Source organism: Aspergillus ruber, assembly GCF_000600275.1.
Source record: "Aspergillus ruber CBS 135680 unplaced genomic scaffold scaffold00002, whole genome shotgun sequence".
Classification (NCBI taxonomy): domain Eukaryota; kingdom Fungi; phylum Ascomycota; class Eurotiomycetes; order Eurotiales; family Aspergillaceae; genus Aspergillus; species Aspergillus ruber.
Genome location: NW_024467298.1, coordinates 428,932 through 443,301, shown reverse-complemented (window position 1 = coordinate 443,301; position 14,370 = coordinate 428,932). Strand labels below are relative to the sequence as shown.

The following is a 14,370-nucleotide window of genomic DNA, read 5'->3' as shown; positions in this document are numbered from 1 at the left end:
TGGTGAGATCTCAGGATAGATTTACAAAAAGAGGAGGTGGACAATAAGAGGGAAAAGAATGAAATAGAAGAGAAAAGAGGGCAAACAGTGAGGGACCTGGAATAAAGAAACCAAGAAGTAAAGTCCATTGTGAGTGAATGGTCAGGTTGAACAACACCTGGCTGGGTCTGTCTTTTTGTCAATTGAGAGAGATGTCAATATCACCAAGATTAGACAACGGGACGTTCGATGCTCAACCATTTGGCTTACGGGACATACTCGAGACGTTGGAGCTGAGACATCTGGCTATGTTTATTACTTACGACAGCAGTCCTGGGGCTAATTTGGCGCATCGTAAACAGAATAGGTATAATTCAACTAAACTAAACATACGCCAATCAAGATAGCAAGAATAAGAATCGAACCCCTATAAACAAGTATCATTGCACAAAATGCCTCACACAAGTAGACAACAACAGAAGTATAAAAAGGACTCGGCACCTACCAGGGGCACAGTCATCCAAGTAAGCGGAGCAAGACGCTCAGCATGTCAAGCTATTCAGAGGTACTATAGAGAGGTAAAAACGCCTAATTAACAATTAGATCAGATACCTACCACCATAGTGGAAAGCCAGGGCTTTGGTAGAAGGTGATGAAAATTAGATAGCCTTCGTGCGGGAGAAAAGACTGCTGTAGACAGCGTCGACGACGGGCTGCGCAGTGATCTGGCGACCACCGAAGAATCGACCATTGAGTCCTTTAATGGCGTTCTCGCCACCCTGGACACGGTCGAATTTCAGATAGATATCGCCTTGCGAGTTCGGATCTAGGGAAATGTGAACGACATGACCATATTTATTTTCGCACTCAGCGCGGACATCATCCTCCAGCTCTTTGATCCAGACTTCGCCCTCTTCCCTGTTGGTTGTTAGCAGTTTATCCTCATAATCTCGGGGAGGAATTACGACTTACTCTGTAGGATCAAACATGTTACGAAGCATGACACAACGACTTGCCATGTTAACATTAACAGGCAACGGCTTGGTCTCAGTTTTAGGCCGAAGGATTTTGGCCTTGTCATCGGCAGCAGGCTCGGAAGGTTCATCTGTTCTTGCAAGCTTCCTCATCAATGCGTCCCTACTGAAGTTGTTGAAGTTTACACCCGCAACGTCTGTATCATCGAGAGCACTAGCACCGGTTCCTTTTTCGTTCTCCCGGCCGCCGGCACGGTCAAAGTTGTTGGAGCCACCAGCCTGGACACCACGTCCTCCCTGGCCGGAGAATGAAGAACCCTGGAAAATCGGCGGTGGGGCTGCACTATGGCTACGATGCGCCTCAGGGGTAAACTTATCGTTTCCAAGGCCGACGCGAATTGCCCGACCAGCAAGGTCAAAGCCGTTCATCTTTTCAAGCGCATCACGGGCTTGATTGGGATCACGGAACCTACACACGTTAAACCAGGGATCAAGGTCATCATAGGACATAGGGGTCTTACTGCACAAAACCATAACCTCTGCTCCTGTTGGTTTCGTCCTTTTGCAGTTGAACAAATTCAAGTTCGCCAAACGGCTCAAAAACATTCTGGAGGTCACTCTCAGTGATACTGAAATGAATGTTACCCACATACAACCTGTGAAAGGGTGCCCCGTGATTGTTGCTACTAGTAGCCTCGGGGTTGCGAGCTTGACGGTTCTTTTCCGCTTCAGTCAACTGCGCAATGATTGGGATTCCTAGAAGCTTTTGCCCAGTAAGTTGAATAGCCTGCGGGACTGACTCCTCGTTTTTGAATTCGACATAACCGACACTAGATGGGAATATTAGTCCGACAGCTTCTGACCGTAAATGGGAGAAATATAACTCACCCCTTAGACCTTCCACTGACACGGTCCTTGACAATCTGGGCCTCCTTAACAGGCCCAACCTTCTCGAAGAACGCAATCAATTCCTTGGTTCTCAGTCGCGCGGCAAGCTGCTGTACAAAGATGGTGCGCCTATCGCGCTCATCCTCAGTAAGCTCGGGCGTCTTGTCACGACCTTTAGGGGTCGGGCTGCGTCTACGGCTATCACGGCGGCGGTAGCGTTTCTCATCATCGTCCCGACGCGGACGACCCCCCGAGGGGCGATAGTATCGATCATCAAAAGGCGAGCGAGAACGCGTGCGCGCGCGGCCCCCACCACGGTAAAAGTCACCACCACCGGAGCGGTAATCGTCACCGTAGCGGTCGCCGCGGTCTCTGCGAGACCCCCGACGGCTGTCGCGGCTCCTGCTCCTCTTTCTGTTGCTGCTTCTATGGCTTCCGTTAGCACTGCCATGTTCGCTTCTCGGGCTTTTCATTTCTTCATCCCCATCGGCATCTCGACGGCTGCGGTCTCGGCGGCGTCGTTCCCTTTCTCGAGAGAGGTCGCGATCGCGGCGATCGGTGCTTCGTTCGGATTTGGAGCGGTCATCATCGCGGTCTTGGGGTTGAGTGGGTTCCTGTTGAGGGGATGGTGCGGCTGTGGACTCGAGAAGAGCTTCAACGTCAAGACCTGACATATTGACTGGTGGTTTTTCTTTAAGAAGAATGACTCCTCTTTTCCGGAGTAAAGCTGGGGAAGGAGAAGATAGCGCGGAGAGGGTTGGATCACTTTTTTCAAGCGTTAGAGAGTGGCGGCGAATCGGACGTGACTTGCGCGAACCCTTCTATTTCAAATCACCAAGTTCTGTTCTCTGTTTTTCCTTGCAGTGTCACTGCACTTGTATATCGGTCTATCGAAAAAGGTTGTAACTAAGGGTGGTTTACGGCGAAGATGGTACGTGTGGACGTTGTCTCAGGGAAAGGACAACTCCGTGGAGGCGAAAATGTAGCCAGGTCACATGACTCTTGGCGTTCTCTACCCCGATCAGGTTCTCCCCTGTATACAACGTTTATAGCACTGGCATTCAAGCAAAAATGAGTTGCAATGTTATCTATTATAAATTAGGTTGTCATATACACTCGTAGGGATGTTATAGTCAAAAAATAAACCCAAACAAAACAACCGTGGCTATGTACTGTCCACGGCAGCAAAGACAGGGCTTGCTGTACAAGAAAGAAACTAGCAATGCGAAGCAATTAGTGAAAAGCAATGACAATAGTCGAAGCCTGGATCATTTGTAGACCCATCATTAGGTCGTATGCACGAGTAAAGATTGCATGATGCTCAAAGCGCGAGAGAAGTCATGTATCAACCCCGAGTGTGCGCTTATTGGGTCTTGACAATCTTGGACGGTGCTGGAGTCTCAAGCTCTGTGCCAAAGATTCTGTCCCAGAAGCGGCTGGTAACACCGAAGCCATTGTCGAAATCGGCGAAGTGGTGCTGAAGATGATACTTCTTGAGCGACTTGTAGTACGATGGGAGGCTGCACAGTAATTTGTTAGCATGAATTCTGGGGAATAAGCTGGGGAGGTACTTACTTTCGGTGGTGGAGGAAATAGTGCGTCATGTCATAGCAAACGTATCCGAAGACACCACCACAGTACGCCAGCACAGCGGCGTACCAGTCATAGAAGATCACAGAGTGCGCAAATTTCCAGAACGGCGCGGCGAGAAGAACGAACAGAGTTGGTGGCATTACAAGTCGGTACTTGTCCATCGGCAGGTAGTGGTGGATTCCGTGAAGGAGAAAGTGCAGAGTAATACCGACTCGGTTGTCAGGAAGAAGCCTGGTAAGAGCATGTTAGAGAAGGGCAGACAGATTAAGAGAAAGGTAACCATACGTATCAATGTGAAACAGGAACCGGTGCATCACGTATTCGATCAGAGTCCAGAAGAAGAGCCCGAAAGCCCAGTAGCCAGCACCAGCGGATGCACTAGACATACCCGAAAGGCCAACGGTAGTACCGTAGGCGATACACGGAAGCCACATTATCGGAACGACATACCACGCCGTCTTGCTGAGAGGTTCCAAAAAGTTGCCAAAGAGCGGTGCAGAGTCACCACCCCTGTAGTGACGGGGACGATGGATCTGCTCGAGATAGAACTGCTTGCTGAAGCCGCTATTCCACAGCTGCATAAGTAAGGGCTTGTTGAGATCAAGGAACTTGTGCTGCTGGTAATCTTTGGTGATATCCGTCTCGATGGACAAGTCTTCCTCAGTCGCCATACCCGTGCTCTCATAGACAGCCCGTGCTGTTTCCTCCGCACTTGCAGCTCCATTCACATTCGCCTTGGTCGAAGAGGCGGTGCCCACAAAACCGACTAGACTGTCCTCCAAGATTTCGTAGGCCGACTCGGAATGTTCGTGAGATACCACATCGGCCAAAATCTCACCCACGTCCTTGCCTGCGTATTCGAGAATCAAATCGCCTCCACCAGGGTGGTCGTCAACGAACGAAGTGATATCGTAAACTTTCGGACCGATGGTCACATAGCACGATTTGGCGTTGTTATGCGACTCGACCTCAGCTTGGGTCAGCGTTGGCAGGATCCTTCCCGGCATTGTCGCTAAAAGGAGGCAAGACAGCAAATCCCGGAACGTTAATACGAGCTGGCTAGAACACGTTCGGAAGGACACGTCGATGCAGCAGCGAAAAGTTAGGTTGGTGGATTAGTATTCAGGATGCGATGAGGCGAGGTAGGAAGCGCAGGAAGGAAAAATAAAAGATCGGAGACGGAGTGGCGTGAGCGGTCGATGGATAATTCACGGGTCCGTCCGATCCGCAAATTTTCGGCGTTGACTGTTCTTTCTCGTCCGCCAATGAGGGTAATGGTTATTCTTTTCTATTTACCAACCACCGAGAGACAGCGGTACTGAACAGTATGTATTCTGTAGATCGTACGAGGTCTCAAACTTTTTGGAGAAACTGTGGCCTGATGCGGTATGGTTGGTAATCACTCAACAACAGATCATCTGATTCTCCTGGAAAAGTGCACGCTAAACCCTTTCTGGAACATAACCCCTGACGTCCTCAGTAACAGGTTAGACACTGACACCAGTGACTGTTGGGACCTTGCAAGAGCAATCCCTGTTAGTATACATATATATAATCGGGATTTTTACCAATGCCTGAGGTATTTACTGGAAGTTCGCCCAGTTGCTCGGATTCTACGGAAGAACTTTGGTGTGAGGGTCCTCTTTTGGCTCCTTTGTCAATGAAATGCTCCCCCAACTCAGCGAGAGATATGCAGGCCTTGCGATAGTAAAAAATGAATCGATTGGGTATTGCCGGCGAGCTACTTCTTATAATACACAAAGCCAGAATGCTGATTACAAGAACAGCACATAAAATGCAGTATAGCAGTATACGAATAGATGTACACCTGCTTGACGGACAAGACCAAGAAGAAAGCAAATAGAGTAAGGCCTTCATGTAGATTGCTGTTGCCTTATATCTTTCAAATCATATCAAAATGTACATCTATCGCAATGCGGGATCTTGTATATTCGAATATACCATCGATCAATATAAAACCATAAGTTCGGTTGTGGTTAGCAAAGTAGTAACCACATTTGCGGTTAATCCGCAGTCTATTTGTCAAGGTCTAGAACCTGCTTTCTGGTGCTTTGTTGGGAATAGTATTTACTGATTTTTGAAGAATATATTTGGAGAAAAACCAAGGAAAATGCAGTAATTTACTTTGATTTCTCAAGGTCAACATGCGTTGGAGACACTGAACCCATGATAACTAGACTGCACCTTCCACATGGGGCTTCACCTGCTTGGGTCGCCAAGTGCATAGGAGTAGTCCAACATAAAAAAGACACTGATCCAGATTAGCAGCTCCTACTATCGCTGATTCCGACATCTGATTGATCTGGAACAGGAAGGCGCATCAATATTCAGAGGTAACTACAACATGGGGGAAACATTCGTTGCTTGAATCATTTGGGCTTGGGTGCCGATATATTGAGAAAGAGGATCTTCTCAAGTTTATGCTTTCATCCTCAGATCTCTTGTGAATTTTCCAAGGTACCAGACTTGTATAGCAAATTTGTACTCATGGTTGAAGCAAGGATTGTGTCAGATACTCCAGGGTGTTACATATAGTGGATGGAAAAATCGTCCTTTTACGTTAATCATAATCATAAATTATATCCATATCATACTATCACACCTCAATCCATATCTTAATATCTTCAAACTGCACATCTACCTGCCAATCCCCCCTCCTCCAAGCCGTAGCCTCGTACAAACCTTTCCCAGAGACATGGTGAAATAACGTTGTCTGCTTACAGTCCTTTCCCAAAAATAATGCCACTCCCTTATCTCTCTCTCCAACGGTAAGACTCCGATCGCTACCGATTTCCCATCCTGGTCGACCGGCATTATCTCCCCGAAAGACATCATGGACAGGACTGAGCACTCGCGGGAGCGCCGCTATATGCTGTGACCCTCAATTCTTAGGCACAAAACCGGAGAGTGGTTGAAGGGGCAAAGGTAACGCCCGCAGTGGCGAATTCGGTCCTGCTAGGAAGTGAGTACGTTTGGGATCATGAAGCGAGTAATCAGGCTGTTACGATGCTGTGGCGGTCCAAGGACAATGTGGACAGCGCGGAAGGTTACTCAGGCTTGGTGCTGTGTACTGGCACCCCAACAGATCAGCATGGCGAAGCTGTCGTTTTTCAAGATTATGAGACTGGTCTAAGAATGTGGGAGTCAGAAGGATCCTCATTGCCCGCGAACATAAAAGCCGGCTTCCTGTTACCTGGGGGGAACCGTGAGCCGATGATTGTTGTCCTTGGTCCAAAGCAACCGATTAGTTACAACTGTGTAACAAGGGGAGTGTCGTACAAACGGAAAGACGATATCCATCAGGTCTCTGACCTATTTCGCAAATGTCATTGTCAGGTACCATGAACTTTGTTTGCCAGATGGGTAATAGATCGAGGAGGGGTGGAAGAATTAAGGTGTAGGACACTAGGCGGAAGCACTGCGAGAAATGCTCATGATAGGAAGGATGGAAGCAGGGAAGGACACGGTCGGCACTATGGGACTTATAACTGGGGAGAGCATTGTGTTTGAAAGAAGAGCCAAAAAAAAAAAATGGCTTCCCTCTGCAGCGACTGCAGCGAGAGCGCCTGGATAGATGGTGTCGAACAAAATAAATAGCAATAAAAGTCCCATTTAAGACTAGCGTCAAGAGGCATGAAACCCGTGGCCATAGGAATACACTCACCTGATGCCAAGACGGGAATTGGTTAGCAGGACTCCTAGAATGGCAGCCTGCTGACCGTCATATCGTTAAATGAAGTAGTAGTTTAATCGCTTTATAAATGCTGTGGACATGAAGAAACATCATAATCGGAGACGTTTTGGGGCCCTCGAACAAGCTGGTTCCAGAATTCCAGTGACCTCTTTGTCTGATGTTTGAACTTGATACCGCGTACATTCAAATCAGTCTACCGGGCGTTTGAATAGTTATTCCATGGTTATTTTCCTGGTATTAAAGTTCTGGTGGAAGCGCTTTCCAACATGAGACTGTAGAGAGATTTGCGCTTTACCCGTTTAGGAGATCTCCCCAGCGCCCGCCGCTTTAAAACGGCGACAGGGGAAATGCCACGAAGATGCTAAACAATCAAGGCAGCCGTTGTAAGAAAATCAATTTCGAAACACTGGCTAGGACAGGATGAACTTACGCCTGTTTGGGGTTGTTTGATGTCTGGGGCAAACCACACTAAGCGGTACTGGTGCAACGCCCCCCTGGGACCGCATAGGTGCATGTCATTCAATTAAACATCCCAGCACACAGTTTAGACTGACACCAATGACTGTTGGAACGTCTGTCACTGCCAACTCCCGTCAGCTTAAGACGGCCGGGACGTTGCAAGAGCCGACCCCGTTCAAGCGACCAAAGCGCAACGGGTTTATTTCGGGATCTGCAGAGTACAGCTACTCCAAAGTATGAAGGCATCCATATTGCCACATTGAAACATTAAAGCAAGGCGCAGCAAGTATTCAAAGTAGCTGAAGGAGGCGCCCGCGGAGTGCCTCCGTACTCGTATGGAGTCATCCAGACAACTGAAAATTCGGAGAAGGTACGGAGTTAGATGGATGCAAAAAAAAAAGAACAGACCAGCAAACGGTGCCTACGGGGAGTACGCGTTAAGGGATTTGGTCTGGTTTCGCTTGTGTGCAGAATGCTCTATAAAGGATGACCCTGAGCTAGCAATCTTGCAATCCCAAAGCTGTCAATTGGTTCACGGGTGGTTCGAACTGCCCAATTGGAACGGAGCCGTCAATAATCTGACACTGACTCAGTTCGATTGGGTGATACAGGCGTAGTATGGAGTACGGAAGTACGTACCCGATAGTACTCAGAGCTAAGCTCCTGCTAGGATGAACCGAGTTGCCGGAGTGCAAGGCGCTGAGCTGAGTCCATAGGCTAATTTTTAATTAGATTAATTTTCGTATAGACTCCCTTTTTTTTAAGTGCCATTAGTACGGCGGAACATCGGCGGAACATGGACGGAAATAGCGGATGATTCTCCCTCCTGCAAAGCATTTTCTGGATCGAATCTTCAAAGTACCGAGTAGTACTCTGTACCCGTACATATTCTCTGTACAAAATACATACTCCTCGCGCACATATGTATGAGCCTTTGTATGCACAGCTACAATATTAGCAATTTCGCGACCATTGCGCGATCCCGATTACCGTTTTGTGCACTCTGCACGAAAGTATATGCACATGAAACTCTGGATAGAGATCCCGTATGCAGCCTTGAACTTCGTACATAAAAAAATCGGGGTCATCCGAAAGTCAGATCCAAGGCTATCAAGGAATCCGATTCCGGTGACCAACGAGAAAGTTCCGATTGACGGGACTGGTGATCCCGTCTGCAAGCTGCACCAGAAGCTACAGCATGATCTCTGTAGGAATCGACTTATTTGGAGCCGTCATCTGGACTTTTGTCTGTTTTGGAAACGGAAGTGAAGCTCCGTAATCGGGTCATGGCGTGTACGTCAAGATATATTGGATGGTCAGAGTGTGACTGGTCTTATTCTTTGTATATATATATATATATTTTTTTTTTTTTTTTGGGAGGAATAGATATTAGCTTCGTAGCCTTCTTGCTTTTCCGTTGGGCCGCACTCGGTGGTTAGTACCTTGTAGTAGTGAGACTCAGGGATAGAGTTCCTCGAGAGCTCCAGTTAGTATGTAGTACTTGTGCACAATCAGACAAAAAAGCAAGAGAACGTTAGTGTTATACGGCAAATACGGCAAAAGAAAAAAAAGAAGAAAAAGATCCAGACTCCAAAATCAACCCATTCCTTGCAGTGTTTTTTTTTTTTTTTTTTCACTCCGTATGCATTTTTTTGCTTTGTTATTTATTATCCGAGAGACTCAAAGAGTCGGGCGAGAACTTTAAAGTTACTGTTTCCAGCTAGACTCCAATACCGGAAGTACACAGGAGATACCCGTTCCGACCGGGCGGATTCGGTGTGCAGTGCATTTTGCCCCTGTAATGGGAGTAATACACCGTTATTACAGTAAAATCATGTTAATTGCTCTTTTCATTCTCCCAGGTCGATCATTCTCTCAGAACACACTTGTAGCAGACGCTGTTTGGGTGATCGGGGAAAGGGGAAAGGGAAGCTTGACAGACCAGGGGGCAGTAGTACTTGTATTCTCTACAAGTACTGTATAGACCCCCGATCTATTTAATCAATCAATCAACCGTTTGATCTGTCGCCCCAAAAAGAAACATTTGAGTTTTGCTGTGCTGCACGCATTGGGCGCTTTGTCTGCATCTGGCTATTTTTGTGAATTTTCTTGCTATCCGGCGGCAATAATTGCTACAGGGCGCAAGCTCATATATATTCAACCTCCTCTCCTACTTGTGTACCTGTATACAAACAAGTATATCCCTGCTGGCAGTCTCAAGTGGAGCTCTCTTTGGCCACCTGTCAATCCTTCGGTCTCGACCCCGGCCTTCTCGCTTTAATATACACGACACCCTCCCGCCTCATTTCCTCTCTCTCCCTCATCTTTTCTCTCTATATCCTCTCACTATACCCTCTCCCTGTCTCCGTCCTTCCCTCTCTACTCTCGTTGACTCCCACGATTGACCTCTGCTACGACTATATATCCTCCTCCCTCGGACCTCAATCTTCTCTCCTCCCTCCTGTCTCACGATGGAATCACCATTGTCCGACTCGTTCACCTTTCCCGGGAATCGCTTAACCTCCTACCTTCAGACCTTGACTGAAACCAAGAAGGGCCTCCCCCATGGCATTCCTGTCTGTGTCTGTGCCTCTCACACTATCACCACCACAAATGCCCTGGTCCAGCTGGCATCGTCCATTGGTCCTCACGTTGCTATTTTGAAGGTCTTTGCCGACATTATTGACGACTGGTCCGATGACACGGTCCGTCAATTGATCGCATTGGCCAAGCAGCACGCCTTCCTAGTCTGGGAAGGAGGTCGCATTCTCAACTCGACTGTCGACGTTACTGGCACTTCGGAGTCGAAAGAAGTGAGAAATGAATTGGTGGATTTGGTCCGGAGGAAATACACCAAGGGCGTGGTTAAGACCGCTGCTTGGGCGGGGATTGCGACCGCTTGGGCGTCTGGTGTTGGCGAGGACAACCAGGAAGCCGACATTTTGATTCCGGCCCTGAAAGCGGCCGCACGGGAAACTGTTGCCAATACTACACAAACTATCCGGACAGAAATTACGGCTGAAAATTCGCCGAATGGCCGTCCGGGCCACGATAACACGGAGGATGACCCGCAGCATCTCACCTCCGATTACGTGGTCGTCGATGACGAGAACCTGGGCTTACCACCACGGAAAGCCTCCACAATCTCTCTTACTCAGACTATCACACAACACACTGAAGACTCGACAGAAGACTTTACTTCGCTCAAGTCCGACAAGTCTGATATGGGAGACCACCTTTCTGTAAATGGTGGGCAGAAGCGACCATCCATCACCCCAGATGACGATGCGATTCCTCCCCCTCCACTCTTGGCGCGTGGCTTAGTGCTGTGCTTGCCTTCTGAATATACCGATGCTTTTACTCCAGACTACAGAAGAAGTTGCATAGCTGCTGCTCGGGCCAACCAAGATTTCGTCATTGGATTTTTGTCGGCAGGGCAATGGCATCTTGTGTCTCAACAAGAGGACCTTCTGGATATGGACATGCCTGAATATAACAACGACTTGATTCAAGAACAGCAGCCGGTCAATAACTGGGATGAGGATAAGCCCTATCACCTTGCTGTGTTCTCGACCATCTCCCACCGACTCAACCAAATGCATGGCAAGCACTTTGAGGATTACAACAGCGAAGATGGGGACAACGAGCCTTGGAGCCCTACTACGCCTGTTGTCAATACCTCGTCTGCAGACGTGTTCAACCCGTTGTCAACGAAACTCGAATCGATCGTTGGACAAGCGTTGAAACTGCGAGATGCTATCCACGATGACGACGAGTTGACAAATGAGCAAACGAACGACACAAGGAAATCACCCAGGGTTATGCACATTCCTATTGTGTCATTACCTTGATTCTCTTTTTTCTCTTTTTGGATATTTTCTGTCAAAGTAAATACATATTTTTCAGCCATCCTTTATAATTTTTTTTTTCTTCGGCATTTATATGGAAAGCATATTACGATGCTCTCTGTGCTTTCGGGTTTGGTCTTTTCTCTTTCGATTTGTGTTTTATGAAAAATATTTTGGATTGGTTCTCTGGTTTCTTGGGTGGATTATCGAGGGTGGCATTGTCATTGATACCTGTAGCATATACTGCACTCAAAATACGAATATTTCAACAGAAAAGCCATTCTCAGTAATAACAGTCTGTTGTTCACTGGTATAATTCCCGAATTGGAACCCACCGTGAAGGTCACATGACATGATTACTGAATGTGGATTTTGACATCGACGTCAAATCTTCATGAACTGGCCATGTGTACTGCTCGTGGTTCTTGTCCGTTTTATCTGCGCGACTGTCTTCTATATGAGATTTGGACAACATCAGGACCGACAAATATCCCTTTTCCATTTAAACGTCGTCCTTGAACAGGCACGCCATATCCCCGCCACGCCGCCACCTTCTAGGAGTATGGCTTGTTGATGCCAAATTGCGCATGGGAATCCGACATATCGCACGAACCCGCTAAAACGGCAACTCTGGTTAATCTTGTTCAAATGCCATCCGTTACCTCATCAATATTGGCACATCGGACTCCCAAGATCCCAAGACAGATACACTGGAAACAGGATAACCGTCTTCTCTGACTTCCAATTCGGATATGAATTCTGACTATCCTCCATTACCGCCATCCAGGGGCCTTTTTCCTGAATTGGGGGCTGGATCTCCTTCCATTCAGACTCTGCCTCTCCGCGAAGCGGCCAACACTGACACTAACACCAACACCAACGCTGTTCCGTCTGTCTCGTCCGAAGAAGTACAAATACGAGAGTCTACTTCGGAAAATGAGCCCCCACAGTATGTGATGGTTATCTCGAGCCACGGGGATATGATAGTTGAATATGCGGATCGGGAACAGGATCGGCTCCGTTCTGCATCTGTATCTCGGTGGCTAGTCGCCAGTGAGGACTTGATACAAAATAGTCCTTACTTTCGGGCTTTGCTTGATCCGAATAAATTCTCTGAGGGGAGAGATCTCATGAAGCAGAAGGAAAACTTGATTGCTGCAGCTGCAAATTCAGGAACGAATAATGATGGAGATGTAACAGATCCATTGTCGGTGTTATCACCATTATTGCCCTCTGATGCGGACGCATTAAGGGCACTCCCTACTCTCAGCCTCCCAGTGGACGAAGTCACCCAGCGTCTTGGTATAAACATCATTGAGCTCTTTCTCAGGGTCCTATCCTACTCATCTCTAGAAAACATGCAAAAGCGCGTTTTCAATAATGCACTAAAATCATTCCCCCCATCCATCATCGCCAGACTAATCTACCTTGCGGACATGTTCAATTCACCGCAGGTTGTCCGAGAAGCGCTAAAAAGATCCGGATATACGTATGGAAAGGGGAGGGTTTCGGTGACAAAGTTCAATCAGTCGCTGTTGAAAATGAGCGAGGATCGTATTCGACATATCATATACATCGCGCACTTTCTCGATGAACAAACTGCTTATCAGGTTACGACGCATACATTGGTTGTGCTTGGGTCGAAGTATTGGATTAATGGAGTTGAGGCTCCTTCGGATCCTGAAGACGGTACTTTCCGGTGGCAGTACTTCGCAGATGGTCTCGAAGGTATCTATCCTCAATTCTCTAAACCTTGTTTTTCTACTGGTATTAACAGCTCTGCAGAAGAACTATTCCACAGACGCCAATACGTTCTCAACACAATCACAGATCTCCAAGCTTACTTCCTGCGCGCCTATGGCGCCCTCGAAGAAACAACCGGGCCCAAACCATCCACCACGAATCATCCCGTAACAGTACCCGCAACATCGACAACAATCCGTCCTCGCGAATTTCAATGTCGTTGCGGAATGGGCAATTCGAATGCCTGCGATGCGTTCCATCTAGGACAGATGGTCCGCTTTTTTGCACTCCGCGCGAAGACAATTTTCTTGGGATCGAGCCTGCTTGATCCGGATTTTACGGCGGATTCCGATGATGAGGATGTACCTCAGACTACAATGCCAGCCGGACCACCAGCAGACATAACAGCAATCATCGCCTCCATAAAACAATTCCCAGACTACCAAATCGACCCCAACCATACGGGCTGCGGTGTCAGACGCCGTATCATTCCCGCCCTGGATTGCATTGAGCGGTTCGTTGGCGATGGCAGGGGCTTACTAGGTATTTCTCTACGTCAGGAGAATAATGGGAGTAGAGCACCGGTTTCAGCGAGTTCGTGGACGAACCGATCCCTAAGACGAGCGCAGCAAATCGATATACGTCTCTCGAAGATTAGTGGGATACATTACTCGCCTCCGACGTCGGAGCGCACTGCCTCTCAGGAAGAAGATGCACGGTTATTTTTCACTGCAAAGAAACGGCATTGGGAGGCTTAGGGTCCCCCGGAGCTTCTGGGTTAGCTTCTGGATTACATTCGATTAACGTCACCTTACTTCTCCTCTTTTGTCGTTTTGGAGCATCCTCTCGTCTTTGATCCTCTTCCTTTCCAATTGTTGACACGATGACGATGATATGGTCTGATAACGGTCCAGGCTTCCGCTCGTTCCGCCACTTTTGCATTTGGCATTGCGCGTCCTTAGCAGATTTGACTTCTTGGCTTGGTTGGATTGGAGTGAGCTTTTATTGACCGTGTCGAGGTAAAGGTCAAGATTCGGGCTGGTGTACTAGTCTAGTCACTGCATGATGTACATGGAAAGAAGTATATATACCTGCATTTTGGGTTTAGTAGATAGAACGGGATGGATATCCCGGGATTAGATAGGAGATATATAGAGATAACTTGGTGTGA

General features: G+C 47.7%; 5 protein-coding genes across 5 annotated transcripts; 3 read left to right on the top strand and 2 right to left on the bottom strand.

The window, feature by feature from the left end:
• Positions 1 to 638: 638 nt before the first annotated feature.
• On the bottom strand, positions 639 to 2,515 carry EURHEDRAFT_447006 (putative RNA splicing factor (Pad-1); the record flags this gene model as incomplete). Its single annotated transcript, XM_040783641.1, has 4 exons — positions 639 to 897; positions 952 to 1,422; positions 1,475 to 1,783; positions 1,842 to 2,515. 4 exons carry the CDS (start codon positions 2,513 to 2,515, stop codon positions 639 to 641), a joined length of 1,713 nt encoding a protein of 570 aa, XP_040642610.1.
• A 689-nt stretch (positions 2,516 to 3,204) lies between these two features.
• On the bottom strand, positions 3,205 to 4,441 carry EURHEDRAFT_374000 (fatty acid alpha-hydroxylase; the record flags this gene model as incomplete). The annotated part of the gene is made up of 3 exons (XM_040778593.1): positions 3,205 to 3,361; positions 3,417 to 3,665; positions 3,720 to 4,441. The coding sequence occupies 3 exons, from the start codon at positions 4,439 to 4,441 to the stop codon at positions 3,205 to 3,207; spliced, it is 1,128 nt and encodes a 375-aa protein (XP_040642609.1).
• A 1,547-nt stretch (positions 4,442 to 5,988) lies between these two features.
• EURHEDRAFT_408137 (uncharacterized protein) lies at positions 5,989 to 6,827 on the top strand. The gene has a single exon (XM_040780754.1). It carries the CDS (start codon positions 6,462 to 6,464, stop codon positions 6,798 to 6,800), a length of 339 nt encoding a protein of 112 aa, XP_040642608.1. The 5' UTR covers positions 5,989 to 6,461; the 3' UTR covers positions 6,801 to 6,827.
• Positions 6,828 to 10,079: 3,252 nt separating this feature from the next.
• EURHEDRAFT_373999 (uncharacterized protein) lies at positions 10,080 to 11,459 on the top strand (the record flags this gene model as incomplete). Its single annotated transcript, XM_040778592.1, has 1 exon — positions 10,080 to 11,459. The coding sequence occupies one exon, from the start codon at positions 10,080 to 10,082 to the stop codon at positions 11,457 to 11,459; it is 1,380 nt and encodes a 459-aa protein (XP_040642607.1).
• A 749-nt stretch (positions 11,460 to 12,208) lies between these two features.
• Positions 12,209 to 13,957, top strand: EURHEDRAFT_447560 (uncharacterized protein; the record flags this gene model as incomplete). Its single annotated transcript, XM_040783676.1, has 2 exons — positions 12,209 to 13,184; positions 13,242 to 13,957. 2 exons carry the CDS (start codon positions 12,209 to 12,211, stop codon positions 13,955 to 13,957), a joined length of 1,692 nt encoding a protein of 563 aa, XP_040642606.1.
• Positions 13,958 to 14,370: the final 413 nt, after the last annotated feature.